At 40.0% G+C, this 17,016-nt stretch overlaps 2 protein-coding genes across 2 annotated transcripts; both read right to left on the bottom strand.

Annotated features, from left to right (window-relative positions):
- Positions 1-1,785: 1,785 nt before the first annotated feature.
- LOC121799611 (tropinone reductase-like 1) lies at positions 1,786-3,705 on the bottom strand. The gene is made up of 2 exons (XM_042199022.1): positions 3,637-3,705; positions 1,786-2,765 (listed from the first exon to the last, which is right to left on the bottom strand). The coding sequence occupies exons 1-2, from the start codon at positions 3,675-3,677 to the stop codon at positions 1,982-1,984; spliced, it is 825 nt and encodes a 274-aa protein (XP_042054956.1). The 5' UTR covers positions 3,678-3,705; the 3' UTR covers positions 1,786-1,981.
- Positions 3,706-10,337: 6,632 nt separating this feature from the next.
- Positions 10,338-11,801, bottom strand: LOC121800839. Its single transcript, XM_042200336.1, has one exon. It carries the CDS (start codon positions 11,799-11,801, stop codon positions 10,338-10,340), a length of 1,464 nt encoding a protein of 487 aa, XP_042056270.1.
- Positions 11,802-17,016: the final 5,215 nt, after the last annotated feature.

The following is a 17,016-nucleotide window of genomic DNA, read 5'->3' as shown; positions in this document are numbered from 1 at the left end:
CCGTTTTACCTCAACTTTCCTCTCTTCTTCCTCATTAAGGAAGAAGGGACTCAGATCTGCCAAGAAGTTTTCGTAGTTTGTGTTTTCCTTAAACCCCGAGGGGTCAAACAATTGTTATTCCGTTTTTAGTTCATGTTTTTTCCAAAGTCTAGTTGTTCTTTATGTTTTTCTCTTAGTTGCTACTCTCCGTTGTTGATCGATTTTCAAATCTGAGTTGGAATTCTGTTTTGTTTTACTCATTGAAGATCGTTTATGAAATGAAGTTTTTAATGCAAGTTGTTTTGGATCTAGTGTTTTCTGATTTCGTTTCTCTTGCTTAGCTTTAGTTCTGTTTTGATTTTAAGTTAGTTCTGCATGATTTAGTCGTTTATGATTAGATCTGATGTTTAGATGGAGTATGCGATGCATGTTGGTTTAGATCTGCATTAGATTTCGTTAAGATAATCGCTCGTTGTTCAGTTTCGATTGCTCGTAGTTAGATCTAAGTTCTAGTTCGTCAACTTGCATGATTTTAGGATAGATACTTTAGATCTGTTTTTCTTCCGTCTGAATTACATGAATCCGTGTTTCAATTTATCTGTTTCCTGCTTTCATGTCATCTGCTTTATTTTCATCTGCCGTAGGTGTTTAATTTAGTTGCTTAGCGAAGAAGATGGTCGTAGTTTGTTAGAGTAGCAGTCTCTGTCAGCTTTTTTTGTTTACAACTTTTTGGTAGTGTGCCATTTCTTTTCAGTGGTCCCAACTACTTTACGCTGTCGTACTGTTTCCTACTTGAGTTGTTTTCATCATGCTTAGCCTGGTTGATCAAGTTAATTTTGTGATTTTAGTAGTCCAGTTCTTAGTCGTAGTTTAACCCACCTTAGTGAAGCGTGGCAGCAGCCAATCCCCAACATGTCCTGAACACAACTCGGCACGCCTCTGTCCCTGTGGGATTAGACCCTTACTTCCCTTTACTAGTCTATAGTATTGTGGGTAAGGTCTTGAAAGCCCTAAGTCTCTCCGTTTGCATAACCAACGACTAGATAGTTGCCTGCTTGATCCATTCATCGTCTGACTGGATCAGTTGCACGAACTCTGCATGTTTTTAATCTGTATTGCGAACTAGAGTCCTTAGTCTTGACTTTCAGTTGTATTATTTTTTTTACTCCAATCATATCAGAAATTAAAACTGTATAAAATCGTTTGCTGAATATGAAATATTTCATTTAAAGTGGGTTGAGAGAAGTATATTTCTCTTTTTGTTATTGCTTATAATATTTTTAATTGTTCTTAAAATTATTAATACCTAGTGTAATTAACACATTTTCTTAACTATAAGCATTATTATATTATTTTTCTTCTCTTTTGTTTAATCTACTTACCTTAAAATTTATCTTCATTATTTGAAAAATATTATGTCTTGTGCATAGCACAGGTGATAACACTAGTTTTCTAAAAGCAAAGGAAACATGTGGATTGACACTGCAACCTTTCGCGATAGGTAGCCAAAGCCTATTTAGGTTGTGAAGTTCCATTTTTTCTTTTGCAAACATTGCATAGAACCGCCCGTGTTACCTATTATGAACGACGGTTACAATTAAATTTGTTCGCCTTATACATTTGAATTCAAATACCCAAAAAAATTCTTATACATTTAAATATTTGAGAAACATCTTATAAATGCATACGCAAATTAAACACAACATAATAAAATTACTTCTACTCACATTAGGTTAAAGTGGACCGTAGAGTTTATTGTATACAAACGAAACTAATCGTGCAAACTGCTCCAACCATGCTTTTTAGTTCCATAAAATTTCAATTCTATTTCCATGTACCAAATGGATGTAAATGAATTCACGCCATACAACATGGAAGATAAGATCAAACAATTTAACTACAATCTTACATCTCCCAGTTATCATATTCTGACAATTATTTTTTTGGCTAAGGCAAGTGATGTTATTAGTTAAATCCCCATAAAATGTGTCTCACCAACACATCAAGATTGGCCAGCGCTCATGATATTGTTAAGAGTGGGATTGACAACACTATACCCTCCATCCACAACAAGATTCAACCCACTCACATAGCTAGCCTCCTCACTAGCCAAGTAAAGCGCCGCCTTTGCAACATCCTCCGCCGTCAGAATCTTCCCCTTCAGATTCCCCACCGCCGACATCATACCATCAAACATCAACTTTGTCTTTTCATCCCTAGCCGCAATCCCCGTCAACACCCCAAATGGGGAAACACAATTAGCTCTAATCCCGTGCGATCCAAGCTCCACCGCCAGGCTCTTCATCAACCCCACGATCCCATATTTGGACGCCACGTAGGCGTGCCCCGCGATCCCGGCGACCTCGGTGCACGCGCTGGCGGTGAATATTATGCACCCTTTCCTGGCCGGGGCCATTACCCTGGCTGCATGCTTCGCGGCTAGGAAGGCCCCGGCCAAGTTGACGCTGAGGGTGCGCTGGAGCTCGCCCTTGTCCACGTCGACAATAGATGTCGTTCTTTCCACGACGCCCGCGTTGCTGTACATGATGTCCACGCGGCCGTGCTTGGCCACGGCCGCATCCACTAGGCCGTGGACGTGGTCCTCGTCCGTGACGTCGCAGTGGATGTAGGTGACGTCGGGACCGAGACTCTCGGCTAGGGCATTTCCGAGATCGTCTTGGATGTCGGCGATCACGACCTTTGCGCCGTGGTCGTTGAATAGGCTCACCGCGCTTGCTCCTATGCCACTTGCGCCGCCAGTTACTATGGCCACTTTTCCTTGCAACCTTCGTCATGTCGACATAACTAATCAATAAAACTAATACTCCCTCCCGCCCATCAAAAATAGCCTCAATGGGGATGATACATGTTTAATATTGTATGATATTAGTCAAGTACGAAAGAAAAATTATATAAAGTGGGTAATAGGAGAGAAATATAAAATGTGTTTAATACTTTATGAAATTAGTGAAGTACCAAAGAAAAAGAGATAAAGTGTATAGTAAGAGAGAGAAAGATAAAATGTGAATTATAAATGAAAATAATTTGTCATTTTCAGTATCTAACTAATGTTAATGATAGACGATAAAGGTAATATGAACTATTTTTCATGGACGAATGGAGTATAAATGTATAGGAAATAGATATAGACTAATGAGTTTTAAAATGAGAATAAATGTTACAAATGTATGAACAAATAAATACACATGCATAACAACATTAATAAAATTCTCGTGGCCCGAACACATTGTGGCGTGATGTGCCTAGTCAATCACAGTTGCAAAAATCTCGGCTAGAAACACCATGTAGCGATCCGGACCACCAAATTTTAACTTTGAATGACTTTGTTGATTTGTGGTTTGTATTTGTTTGACATTTATTAGTTCATTTGGAATTGGAATTCATGAATTTTACATAGTTGTGCATGTATTATCATTTTCCACCCTAATACCATTCCTGCTAAATCACATCTCTTTATATACATAGCCAGAATATTGGACTGGAAGAAAACATATGGCATCCCCTTAATCTTTATTCTAAGTATAATAACATAATAAATTCAAGTAATTTCACATAAAAAGGAGATGTCAACACCAAAAGGTTGAAGAAATGAAGCACATTAATTGTGATATGTGAACATGATTTCCAAGACCTCACCTTGGAGAAACAGCGCAGTTTGCACTCAACTTGAGATTCATAGAAGACAGGTTTATGGATCGATGCAAGTAATGGTGGAGTTGATGGATCGGTAAACTAATTCTATTTATAGGCAGCAAACCATATGGAATCATACAATTGGGCAATAACTATAATTTGGCCGTATTAGGTGCCGTATGGTTTTAATTAAGAAAGAGGCACTCTTTAACCCTTCAATAAATACTAAATTAGGCATTAACTGCAATTTTTAGTTTAGGACAACGTGCATTACGAGTGGGGTCCTGATCCGGGTGCATAGAAACTCACAATTATTTTTATTTTTATTTTTATTTTTATTTTTATGTTTATTTTTGTTTGCTGTATACTCCCTCCGTCCCGGACAAAGACGGAGCCACGTGGGATCAAGTGGGGTCCGACGATTAGAGGAGAGAGACGGAGAGGGGAATTAGGATAGGTAGAGCCGAATTCAAATTTTACACCGAGGAGGAAGATACGTATTTACTTCTTTATTAGTTTGATGATGAAATGGGCTATAAGACCTGAAGAATCAAATGCAAAGATCGACTCGAGATTTACGTGGTTCGATCCACAAACGGATCTACATCCACGGACGAAGGGGAGACGATTTTATTCCGGATACAAATGGTGGAAACCGATTACAATACACTCAATCAATCTAGCACACTACTCAATCGGAGAAGACAACTCGATTGTGAAACTCTCAACTAGCTAGCTAAAAGAATTATAGTGTATACTCTCTTCTCTCTACTTTCCAGAATCACTCGAATGAAGAAGAAGAAGGAGAAGAAATCAGCTAAGTATAACAACTTAACTGAATGAGCTAACGAGCTCACTCAAATGGCCGATTCCTCGGCTGTCTTGGGCCTTTGCGATTTGGGCCCTGAGTTACTTATTTATTGGGCCGCATTTGGTTGATCCAGCCACACACAAACCCAACAAACTCCACCTTGGCTACATCCACCAAACCATCTCCACCTTCACCTATTTTCCCTCATCTCTTAGCAGTCAAGTTAACCAAGTCCAAGCAATGCTCGAACTTAGCACTTGGTAGAGGTTTAGCCATCATGTCAGCTGCATTCTCAGAGGTGTGAATATTCTTCACAGCCACCATGCCTCTGCCTATCTCATCCCTCACAAAATGAAGCTTGATGTCGATGTGCTTACTTCTTTCATGAAAAGTTTGGTGCTTAGCCAAGCTAATGGCACTGCTGTTATCACATAAGATTGTCACAGTGTCCTGCCCACACCAAAGTCACCGAAAATCCCCTTCAACCACTTTGCTTCCTTGACTGCTTCTGTCAACGAGATATACTCTGCCTCTGTTGTGGAGAGTGCAACCACAGGTTGAAGGTTGGACTTCCAACTTATTGCAGTACCATATAGCTTGAAGATATAGGCAGATTGAGACTCCCTGCTGTCAACATTTGCAGCATAGTCTGCAAGACAATATTCTATGAGTTCATTCTCATCATCCATTGTGCAGAACAATAATCCCACATCCTGTGTGCCTACTAGATACTTCATAATCCACTTCACAGCTTGCCAATGTGTACTACCCGGGTCAGCCATGTATCTGCGGGGTGGCGCAAGGAGTGGCAGTTCCGCGGACAGCAAGAATCACCAAGCAAGGTAACCAAAATGCTCCCCTCTGCATCATATTAGAACTTCATGCTCAAGAACTTAAGACTGGCAATAGGATTCCCACACCATAGTACACGATGAGCACAAAACATTGCTCAACAATCAAATTATCACATAGCAAATCGGGGCTGCCTAAACTAAGTAAAAGGGAATGGGGAATGAGACTTAGCTTAAGCGGAGGGGCTGATTTCCGAAGAGCGAGCACCGACGGATCCCCGGAGAGCTGACGGAGACGTCGACGCCGATAGAATAGCAGGCGGCGGCACTGCGATCTCTGGGGAAAAGAATCTTGACGGAGAAGGAGGAGGAAGGGAGAAAGGCGACGCCATCTCCCCTATCGGCGACTTCGTTGGGTGAAAGAGCTCGACGGAGAGCCGGACGACGAGGCGGGCGACGATTGGTGAGCCGGCAGAGGCCGAGAAAGAGGCTGCCTCGCACGGTAACACCTCCAACCCTGGAGGACAATCGCGGTGATGACCGTTTCTGCCGGAGACGGCGACGATTTCGCCGAGAGAAAGAAAAACAGGATTGGTCGAGGTGCTACTGTTCCTTCACTAAATTAGAGATCTAAGGTTTGGGATTGGAGATGTGAAACGGAGAACTGACTGTAGCGGTGGCGCTGCTGGAGCAGCAGCTCGAGGCGGCGGCGGCTGGTGTCGGCGCCGCCGAGTGAAAATAGAAAGATGGGTGATGGCGGAGCTCCGGAAAATCTGAACAGCCGCGGTGGCGCTGCTGCGGCGAGGACGCAGAGGAAGCTAGTGCTGGGCGTCGCTACTTCACCGATTCTCAACTTAGGGATTTCTAATTTTGGGGAAAATGGAGAGATGAATTGGGAAAGAACGGTAAGGGTGATTTGGGAGAGATCCGATGGTGGGGAGTATTTAATTGGGCTCTTGACTTTGGGCCATATTTAATTTAAGTTGGGCTTGAGGAAAATTAAAGAGGAGGAAGAAGAGAGGCTGAAAGATTATTTGATTTGGGCCTAGAGAAGAGAATAAATGGGAAGAGTATATTGGGCTGAAGTATTGGGTGCAGAAATATTTGAAGGTAGTGCGGGACGGAATTAATTTACTAAGTAGCTTGGGCTGAAATTAATTTGGTCTTATGCTAGAATTCTAATTAAGTTCTTGGTCCATGATTAATTAGGGGCATGCATTCTAATTAAAGTATAAGAATTTTCTTAAGTCTTGTTAGTAAGTGGTGTTGTTTTTAAAAAGGTTATCTCCGCGAGTTAAGGGTTGTGTCAGGAGAATTCAAGTTAAGGAGAATCCAACTCACCACATCTAGTTTTTGCAATTCCCACTCTCTTCGAGCCACTATTGCCAAGAGAATCCTTATAGAGCTATGTTTCACAACATGAGAGAAGACTTAAGTATAATCAATCCCCTCCTCCTGTGTGAAACCCCTTGCAACTAAACGAGCCTTAAACCTGATACTATCATTCTCAGAGGCCTCCACCTTTTTCTTGTAAATCCATTTGCAAGAAATAGGTCATTGTTCAATCTGTGATCTGAGAACAAGGACCCAGGTTTTGTTTTTGATGAGAGATTCTATCTCATCCTTCATAGCCTTTATCCATTTCTCCTTATCTTTGCTACCAATAGCTTCCTTATAAGTACTTGGCTCTGAAATCTCCAGTTCCTCTGCAACACAGAGTGCATAATACACAAAATCTGCATCTCTATATTTAGCTGGTGGACTGATTTCCCTTTTAGTGCTGTCTCTGGCTAGAATATATTGTTCACTTTGTGTCTCTTGGTCAGGATGATCTAGAGGCAAGTCAGCTACTGACTCATTTTCTTCATCTAAGGAAATCAATTCCTCTATTTGAATAACAGGTTCCGAGCTCTTATCTTCTAGCTGGTGCTGATCAAAACTAATGCCAGTAGATTTAGAAGGTCTTTAATTCTGCTTAGTAGGCTTGTATGGCATTTCTGATTCATCAAATATGACATCCCTACTAATGATAACTTACTGATTCGTAGCTTCTGTGCACCATAATCTGTAGCCCTTCACTCCATCTTGGTAGCTGACTCAACTTTATTTTACCCAAATAATACCCGCAAGTGTACAAGGTTATCGTAGCAAATAGCAAGCAAGAGTATATCGTATCCCACAGAGACAATTAAGTGTCAACCTAAGTACCACGAACTAATTTCAACTACTATCCAGTCGATCAGAAATTTTGGTTCTAAAACTAACAGCTACCGAAAACATGTAAATGCAGAGATTAAAATAGAACACTTAAACAAGAACGCAATTAAGCAAGTTGTGTAAAATGATGGAGAAATATGCAGAATTCAAGTATCCGATGCACAACTCATAGCCTAACCCAATTAAAACTGATTTACCATTTAAAGTCTCCATAATTGTTGAATCAATCACAATTGTAGATTAAACCCCCTCCCAAGGTGAGAAATCCGTAGATTAGGTGTAATAATTGAAGTCCACTTCTAATTCTTACACCTAACTCCTAACAATTTGATTAGATTAATGATCCCACTTAGAATTTCAACTCTCCCGAGTTTTATTGAATAAAGGTGTGAATTATTCCTCTTCCAAGATTAAATATTTCATCTCCCGATTACTCTAAGAAACCCTAACACTCTCAATTGGTGATCAAGCAATTGACAGGAAAAAGCACAAGAATAATTCAAACAATTACAAGAGCAAGATAAAACGAAATCAATTGGATTAAAACTATGAATCAATGCATCTTCACCAAGAATTCTACATGAAAGGTTTAGTTACTCATGTTCAAAGTAGAAAACAAACAAAAACTAAGGGAAACAACGTAATTCATGACACGGATTACAATTGGCGGAGGAATTGAGGCTTGAATCCCCAATCTTCTTCCAAGAGTGCTTCCTAGAGAGAGAGTGTGTGTTTTTGCGGCTGGGAGGGAGTAGAATGAACGCTAGGCTTTTTCTCCTTTTAATCCCCATAAAAAATCGCGTTTTTGGCATAAAAATACGCCAAAAAACGTACCCGGCCGGGTGGAATTATTCAACATGAAATCAACCCGGTCGGATAGAAGTCTCTGGAGTCCCGCGTTATAAAAGTGTCACCTGGCTGGGTGGAGTTATAAAGGGTAAAAATTCAACCAGCCGCGTGAGATTTTCTGGACAGCTCAATGCTTGTAAAACGACCATAACTTCTTCTACAGAGCTCCGATGGAGTGGTTTAAGATACCCACGCGAAGCTCTTTCGAACCAAGGCTGATTGGAATTCAAAATCTCTAGTAAAATTGTCTCAAACCAAGGCTGCTGCACATCCACCTATTTTGCACCTTTTTCTACACATTCTTAATAAAATGGTCAACGTACCAACATAATAGAGAAGTAGATATAAACACGCCTAATGATTGACGATATATTATCAAATTCATACAAAACCACCCTCTAAAACCATGTAAAATCCAAGTATGTCAACTCCCCCAAACTTACATAATTGCTAGTCCTCGAGTAATGAAGAAAAAGAACTAAAAGAAGACTTGGATTTAAAGGGGTTTTAGACATCATCATCGTCTCAAAGAATACGGAATAAAAAAAACATATCACAATACAAATTCCATTAAGTTAAGCTGTCGAATGCACTTTTACTACTAACTCGTATATCACCTTGGATTCATGCTTCACTCAGGATGTATATATGTGTGTATATTCACCTCACTAAAAAGTGTATAAGATATCAAGTAGTCACTCAAATCAAGCAAAAATGCATGGTTTACCATAAGCTTGCTCAATGTCTAACATCTCCTCTACCTCGTGTGACAATAAATCAAGAGTCCGAAAGGTCTTTTATTTAGGTTATAATGTAGGCTCTTTTGTATGGTGAGGAAATATTTGGCTAAAGTGACTGAAATTCCCAAAACGTAAAATCCCAAGAAATCACAACAATCAACTTTTAACTTCAACCATTCTCAAAACACTTCTCGATAATAACTAGACTTTGTCTAATTTCTTCCCAACTTCCAAAGACCTCAAATTATTCTCTATATACAATTTTTTTTTCTTTCTTCTTTTTTTTTTCTTTTTCTTTTTTTTTTCCGTTCACGCTTTTTTTTTAAGTACAACTCAACCAACTTTTTTTCAATTATACTCTCCCAACTCTTCTTTTCATATCTCAATAAATTTAGAGTCTAGGATTCCCAACCCACTTGATTAGCTTGACAAAAGAAAAGGCTTAAGGCTCAAACTTGGCTATCAAGGATGTTATATATTAAGGTTAGTGTTTCGGTAAATATGAGGCTAACAACGACAGCCTAACATCTTCCCCTATCTTTAAGGTCACTATGTAGACTCAAGAAGACCAGGAGCAAGTTCTAGAAACATATGCACAATTGATGATAAAACACACATGAAAGAATTGAAGGCTCAAAAATATCACTTGGGTAAATAGCATGAATCAAGGCAAACAAGCAATTCGTTGCTTATGCACCCTATTACTCAAACTCTCAAGTCAATGGTCAAGTGATAGCTCAAAATGGATGGTTCTTTTATCATAGGCGACTAGTCTTCACCCCAATTACTACCAAAAAAAATTTCAATTCAAGACAAAACAATTCTATCCTAAAACAAAATAAAAAAACAGCAAAAGACAACTAATCAATATAAAGCAAAAATAAAGCAATAAGATAAGTACCTCATTAGTGTCTCTATCCACCATATCATCCCCCCAAACTTATTCAAAGCTATGCAAAGAATAAGTTTGAAAAGTTGGTGGAGAAGGGAGACTTACATGGTATGCAAGCAACACAAAACACACCAAAAACAAACTGAAATGATAAAATTAAAAGTTACCTACTAGGGGTTACCTCCCATACAATGCCTTTGGTTATCGTCGTTGGCTCGACGTCCTCCATGAGCTGCATCATGTCATGCCATAACTGGTGGTGTTAGACTTTCTGTCAATCTTGGAAGCATATGATCTAGCCAATCTCTTCTTCCACCAAGTATTTTTCAGAGCTCCATCAGAAATTTTGATTTCCACTTTGGGTGAATTTTCAGCTTTTGTTTTCTTCTCCTTCACTTTAGGATTTAATGCAGTCTCTTCTTTAGAACTTGATCCACCACATGAACCAACATCCACTGCGGCAAAGAAAAATCCCCAAATGTGGACTCAATTTCTTGTGCCTTTTGGACCTCTACAACATGCACAACTTTGCACTCCTTCTTCATAACAAGTTCCTCCTCCTCACGACTCTTCATAGCATTGTAGATAGATAAGATGTGGCGTTTGTTGCCCATATGAAGAGTGAGCTCTCCCTTTGCTATATCTATCAATGCTTTTCCCGTTGCAAGGAATGGACGCCCCAGGATAAGCGGTACATTCATGTCTTCTTCCATATCCAACACTACAAAATCGACGGGAAATATGAAGTCGTGTACCATCACAAGAACGTCCTCAACAATTCCTTTAGGATAGGTGACGGTTCTATCTGCCATCTGCGGTGTGATTGTTGTCGGCTTGAGAGTGCCGATCTTCATCTTCCTGAAAAATGATAATGGCATCAAATTTATGCTCGCCCCCAGATCACAAAGTGCCTTTGTCTGTCTGTCATTTCCAATGACGCATGAGATGTTGAAACTGCCAGGATCATTAAGCTTGGCCGGTAGCTTTTTCTGAATTATGGCACTACAATTTTCAGATATGTTTGCCGTCTCATAGTCAGTCCACCTCTTCTTCTTGGAGAGCACATCTTTTAGGAACTTTGCATATGTAGGCATTTCTTGAAGTGCCACCACCAATGGGATATTCAAGTTAACCTTCCTAAAGATGTCTAAGAACCTTGAAAACTGATCATCTGTCTTCTTCTTCTGAACACGTTGAGGATAAGGGATCCTCACTTCAGCTGGACTATGAGCTGTTGGTGGTGTAGGTGAATGTACAGTCGTGTTCTCCTTAGGTGGAGTAGAAATCTGCACAGTCTCATTTTCTTCGACCAATTCCTTCTCTTCAGCTCTCTTTTCTACTACTCTATCCTCATTTTCAGATGGCATTGGAGGTCCCTCATAGCTTGTTCCACTCCTCAGATGTATAGCTTTGCAGTCCTTGGGATTGATGATAGTATTTGATGGAAACTTTCCCGGTTGAGTATTAGCACTCACAGTTTGGGAAATCTGGCTGATCTGTATGTCAATATTCTTCAGATGAGTGGTCATTCCTTGCACGTCTGATTCAACTTTCTCCATCCTTTGGTTGTTCTGTTCCATGACCTTGTTAGTCTGAATCATGAAGGACTTGAGTATGTCCTCTGTGGTCATCTTTTTTTGATCATTAACCATTCCATCAGTAACTGTGAACCCCTGAGGTGGTTGCAGAGCATTATTGGGGTTCCCATAAGAGAGGTTGGGATGCCCCATGTTCCCGTACTGATTATAACATCCACCCTGATAGTTAGGGCGTTGGTTATTATAGTACCTGTTGTTGCCCCCTTGTTGCACGTAATTCACGCCTTCCACACCTCTTTGGGGTCCTTGAGAGGGCTGCCCCATCGCCATGCAGTCATATTTCATTGTAAGAGCATCCACTTGTCGGATAAGGTGCTTATTGGATCATGATTTGTAGTGGAAGCCACCCTATGCACCTTACTCCTCTCATTACTCCATCCTTCATCATTATAAGCGAGCTCCTCAATCACTTCCATAGCTTCATTCACTCCTTTCTTGAGAAGATTTCCACCTGAGCTCAAATTGAACTCCCGTTGTGCTTCAGGCACGCACCCTTTGAATAATGTAATGACTTGCACTGTCGGGGTTAACCCATGGTTGGGACACCGCTTCATCAAGGCTTTGAACCTCTCCCCGTGCTTCTCTAATATTCTCTGCAGGGTTCATCTGAAAGGCAATGATCTCATGTTGCCTCTTAATAGCCTCACTCGGGGGATAGAACTTTTCCAAAATCTTTTCCACCATAGCATCCCATGTTCTAATAGAACCCAGCTCCAAACTCTCCAACCAGTCCTTTGTTGAGTCCTCCAGGGAAAAGGGAAACAAACTTAGTTGAACCTGCTCATCTGTCACTCCATTCAGCTTTGTTGTGTTGCAGATCTGAATGAACTTGGTGATATGTTTGTTCGGATCATCTCTGGATTTGCCCCTAAAAGCAATGTTCTCCGCCATTTGGATTAGTCCTCTTTTCAGCTCAAAAGTGTTGGCTGCGATGTTGTTATGGACAGTTGGGTTTGCCACGATTGACCTGTTGGCGCAACTCCTCCAGCTGTCGTAGAAGCTCAGCATTAGTGGGAGGAGGGGGTGGTGGGTCGTTGTTACCCTCTTCGTTCTCCATCAGACTATGAGAAACGGGATCAAACTGAATATGATCCTGAACTGGTGATCGGATGGGTGAAAGATCCCTCTGATCTGAAGATGCTCCTGCGCGGGTAGGCGAAGAAGTGTGAATTTTCTGCGTGAGCCTCGTATATACATTCCTCTTCCGGTTTGATGCTTCGATCTCAGAGTCGAAAGGTTCTAGAGGCAAGCCTTTAGAACGTGTGTGCATACACCTGAACACGAAATACAAATGTGAAACTCGAAAAATTAAAAGAAAAATTAAAAGAAAAATAAAGCAGTAAAATCTGAAGTAGTAATTTTGATTATTATCACGATATCAAGCTATATAACACAAAATTGTCCCCGGCAACGGCGCCAAAAACTTGACTCAACTTTATTTTACCCAAATAATACCTGCAAGTGTACGGGGTTATCGTAGCAAATAGCAAGCAAGAGTATATCGTATCTCACAGAGACAATTAAGTGTCAACCTAAGTACCACGAACTAATTTCAACTACTATCCAGACGATCAGAAATTTTGGTTTTAAAACTAACAACTACTGAAAACATGTAAATGCAGAGATTAAAATAGAACACTTAAACAAGAAAGCAATTAAGCAAGTTGTGTAAGATGATGGAGAAATATGCAGAATTCAAGGATCCGATGCGCAACTCATAGCCTAACCCAATTAAAACCGATTTACCATTTAAAGTCTCCAGAATTGTTGAATCAATCACAATTGTAGATTAAACCCCCTACCGAGGTGAGAAATTCGTAGATTAGGTGTAATAATTGAAGTCCCCTTCTAATTCTTAGACCTAAATCCTAACAATTTGATTAGATTAATGATCCCACTTAGAATTTCAACTCTCCCGAGTTTTATTGAATAAAGGTGTGAATTATTCCTCTTCCAAGATTAAATATTTCATCTCACGATTACTCTAAGAAACCCTAACACTCTCAATTGGTGATCAAGCAATTGACAGGAAAAAGCACAAGAATAATTCAAACAATTGCAAGAGCAAGATAAAACGAAATCAATTGGATTAAAACTATGAATCAATGCATCTTCACCAAGAATTCTACATGAAAGGTTTAGTTACTCATGTTCAAAGTAGAAAACAAACAAAAACTAAGGGAAACAACGTAATTCATGACACGGATTACAATTGGCGGAGGAATTGAGGCTTGAATCTCCAATCTTCTTCCAAGAGTGCTTCCTAGAGAGAGAGTGTGTGTTTTTGCGGCTGAGAGGGAGTAGAATGAACGCTAGGCTTTTTCTCCTTTTAATCCCCATCAAAAATCGCGTTTTTGGCATAAAAATACGCCAAAACAACGTACCCGGCCGGGTGAAATTATTAAACATGAAATCCACCCGGTCGGGTAGAAGTATCTGGAGTCCTCATTTTATAAAAGTGACACCCGGCCGGGTGGAATTATAAAGGGTAAAAATTCACCCAGCCGTGTGAGATTTTTTGGACAGCGCAGTGCTTGTAAAATGGCCATAACTTCTTCTACAAAACTCCGATTGAGGTGTTTAAGATACCCACGCGAAGCTCTTTCGAAGACAAAGAGAATGATATGCATTGGGGGCTGATTGGAATTGAAAAGCTCCAGTAAAATTATCTCAAACCAAGGCTGCTGCACGTCCACCTATTTTGCACCTCTTTCTACACATTCTTAACAAAATGGTCAACATATTAAAATATTAGAGAAGTAGATATAAACACGCCTAATGATAGATGATATATGATCAAATTCATACAAAACCACCCTCTAAAACCATGTAAAATCCAAGTATGTCAGTAGCTGAAGAGAGGATTTTTAGCACGTGTGTCGTGTGCACGTGTTCCTCCTTTCAACAAGATTTGTAATTTTCCCACTAATGCAACAAATATTATAAAGTATAAGTGGCAAGAGCGGGGTCGAACCACAGAGACTAAGGACTTACTCGAGATTGTTTCTACGACACAATCGGAAAAGGGGTCGGCTGCTGCCACGCATTCATTAAGTGGTTTAAGACTCTAATCTACTTGACCTGGCGGAATTAAACGGGACTCTATCTAACTGACCTAGGAGTCTGAAGAAGTACAGAGGGAAAATAAAACACGAAAACATTTTTGATCATTTTAATAAAACATGAAAACAACTCAAGAAAACAATTGAAACTTACTAACCAAGCTAAAGACTTTCCCAAAATAGGCAGACAAAGATGCAAAAGCAAGTGGGGACTATTTTTCCTAAACTGACTGGGGCTGGCAGAAACTGTGAAAAGCAAAAAAGCAAAAGCAAAAAAGCAGATCTGGTTTCTAACAACCTCTTACTTCATCTTCTCCAAACAACCAAGTAAAAACAGAGCATGGAACAGAGCTTCAACACTATTAACGAAATAAAACATAGCATGCTTCGAAAGCAAAATGTAAACACGAAATTCAAGCTAGAACTACCAGATCTACTCTCCTGGGTCAAGCAGAAAGCGGAATAAACACAGATTAACCTTGCATGCATCACCTAAACTAACAGATCTCAGAAATCGAGCACGTGAACAGCTAGATCTCAACCTCTAAACTACTGGAAATCATGTAAACAGCATGGATCTAAACATCTAAGCCACCAATTATGAAAAGCATCCAAGAAACTTGAGTAAATAGCATCATCAACATGAAAATAAACACCAAAGCTTCATAAAACTGGAAATAAGTCGAGATCCAAAGGCGGAGGCATCCATTCCTCCGATGAAACTCGAGATCCAACTACATCGTCTCAAAAGCGGTAAAGAAAGCAAGGATCCAACGTCGGAGTCGTCAATTCCACCGTCGAAACTATTGAACTAAGCTAAAAAAACAGTGAACTATCTAAACTAAACTAAGAAATCAACAACTCAACTAAACTAAGCTAAGAGAGCAGTGGCGTTAAGCGCCTTTGAGAGTTTCCTAACTAAACTACGAGAATGGTAGTGTTAAGCGCTGCTTTCGTCATTCATGATGGTCCCTTTATAAAAGGAGGCTTCAAGCTCGAATCCCTAGGGTATACTCTTCATGATTTGACTTTTGTACCCTTAAAATAGGATCTTTTAAATCTGCTCCTTTCTTTACTTTTTCTGCTCCATTTTCCCCGCCCCAGGTAATTTGTGTGCGTTCCTGGGTCCGACAGATTTTTCACGCGCCTGCTCTCCTGCTAATTCTCTTTGACCTAGCGGATTTTTGACATTTTTTACTAATTTTCTGCTCATTTTGCATCTGCTCGGTCAATTTGCAGCATCTACTTGACCCAGCAAATTTCTGCACACTTAATCTCAAATTTGCGCATTATCTCCCCAAAAAAGCATGTAATATCACCCAAAACCAATGCATGAAACGAGCCTTATCAAATTGCTCATACTTAAACCATACTGATCCTCAAGTATGAAAGAAAAAATAAAATACATAAGGCAAGTTTCAATGCATGGTTATCAAATGACCGACTCTAAAACGGGAGACAAAAAACTTCTAGACCTAGACGCAACAGACTTCGACAAAGATTAAGGTCAATCCAAGCATCTACAGCCTCAGATTCTTCCCCATCCCTTCTTCTATTTGGTCAGGTTGTCTGTTCGTCAAGATAGCCTTATTTCTTACCATCTGTTGGATTCACTCAATCACTCATTTCTCACTAGAGATGTTAGGATCATTCGCTCATCATATTGCCATACCACTGATGCCTTGAGATCGGATGCCACAGAATAGTTCCTTAAGGTCTTTCATTCGGTTTTAACGGGGCTAGGGGATCACAGTGTATATAGGTGAGAATCCTAGGGGTCCTAAGTTCAAGAAGAATAAGTGAAAACATGATGCAGACATGTGAACTTAGGGACAAAACTTGGTAACAACCTCCCCGTGTATAATTTCATCTTTCCCAACATTTTGGAGATGTTCCCTGGCTAATTAGCCTTATTTTCCCTACTTTATTTTCACTGGGCCATATAACCTTCTTTTTTCTGTATTTTTTCTTGGGTCAGGTTACAACTGTTCCTGCCCATTTTCTTTTCTAACTTCTTTTCTCTTTCCTGGGCCTGATGACATGTATATATATTTTTTCTACCCTTATTCTAACATTTTTCTCGGGTCAAGTTACAACTTTTCTTGCTCGTTTCTTTTTTCTAACTTTTTGCACATTTTTCCCTTGTTTCTCAATCTCTCTTCTACCCCTACCATCGAGCTACTCAATCCCTGCCCCCTTGTTCACATGGCATGAAGGCTAAAGGTTCCAAAAAAATGGATTCAGTTTAGTACAGGCCCAAAGAGTTCACTAAGGGGTGCCCTTCCAATGAGGCAGGTTCAGCAAGTTCGAAAGAATTAAGCTCAAAATGGTTGTCCCTATTGCCTTTAGTTCTTACTATCTGTGTCACTTTTCCCTTAGCATCAATGACAGCCACTCTATTCTTTTTTAATGTGTTTAGTAGA

This window comes from Salvia splendens, chromosome 4 (assembly GCF_004379255.2).
Source record: "Salvia splendens isolate huo1 chromosome 4, SspV2, whole genome shotgun sequence".
Classification (NCBI taxonomy): Eukaryota; Viridiplantae; Streptophyta; class Magnoliopsida; order Lamiales; family Lamiaceae; genus Salvia; species Salvia splendens.
Note: the sequence above shows the minus strand (reverse complement) of the source record. Positions and strands in the feature narration are given on the sequence as shown.

Excerpts from the sequence above, each read along its gene's own strand:
- LOC121799611 (XM_042199022.1), bottom strand. The coding sequence starts at position 3,677 with ATGAATCTCAAGTTGAGTGCAAACTGCGCTGTTTCTCCAAG. Across the intron at positions 2,766-3,636 it reads AACTGCGCTGTTTCTCCAAG|GTTGCAAGGAAAAGTGGCCA; the intron begins GTGAGGTCTTGG and ends GACATGACGAAG.
- LOC121800839 (XM_042200336.1), bottom strand. The coding sequence starts at position 11,801 with ATGGCGATGGGGCAGCCCTCTCAAGGACCCCAAAGAGGTGTGGAAGGC.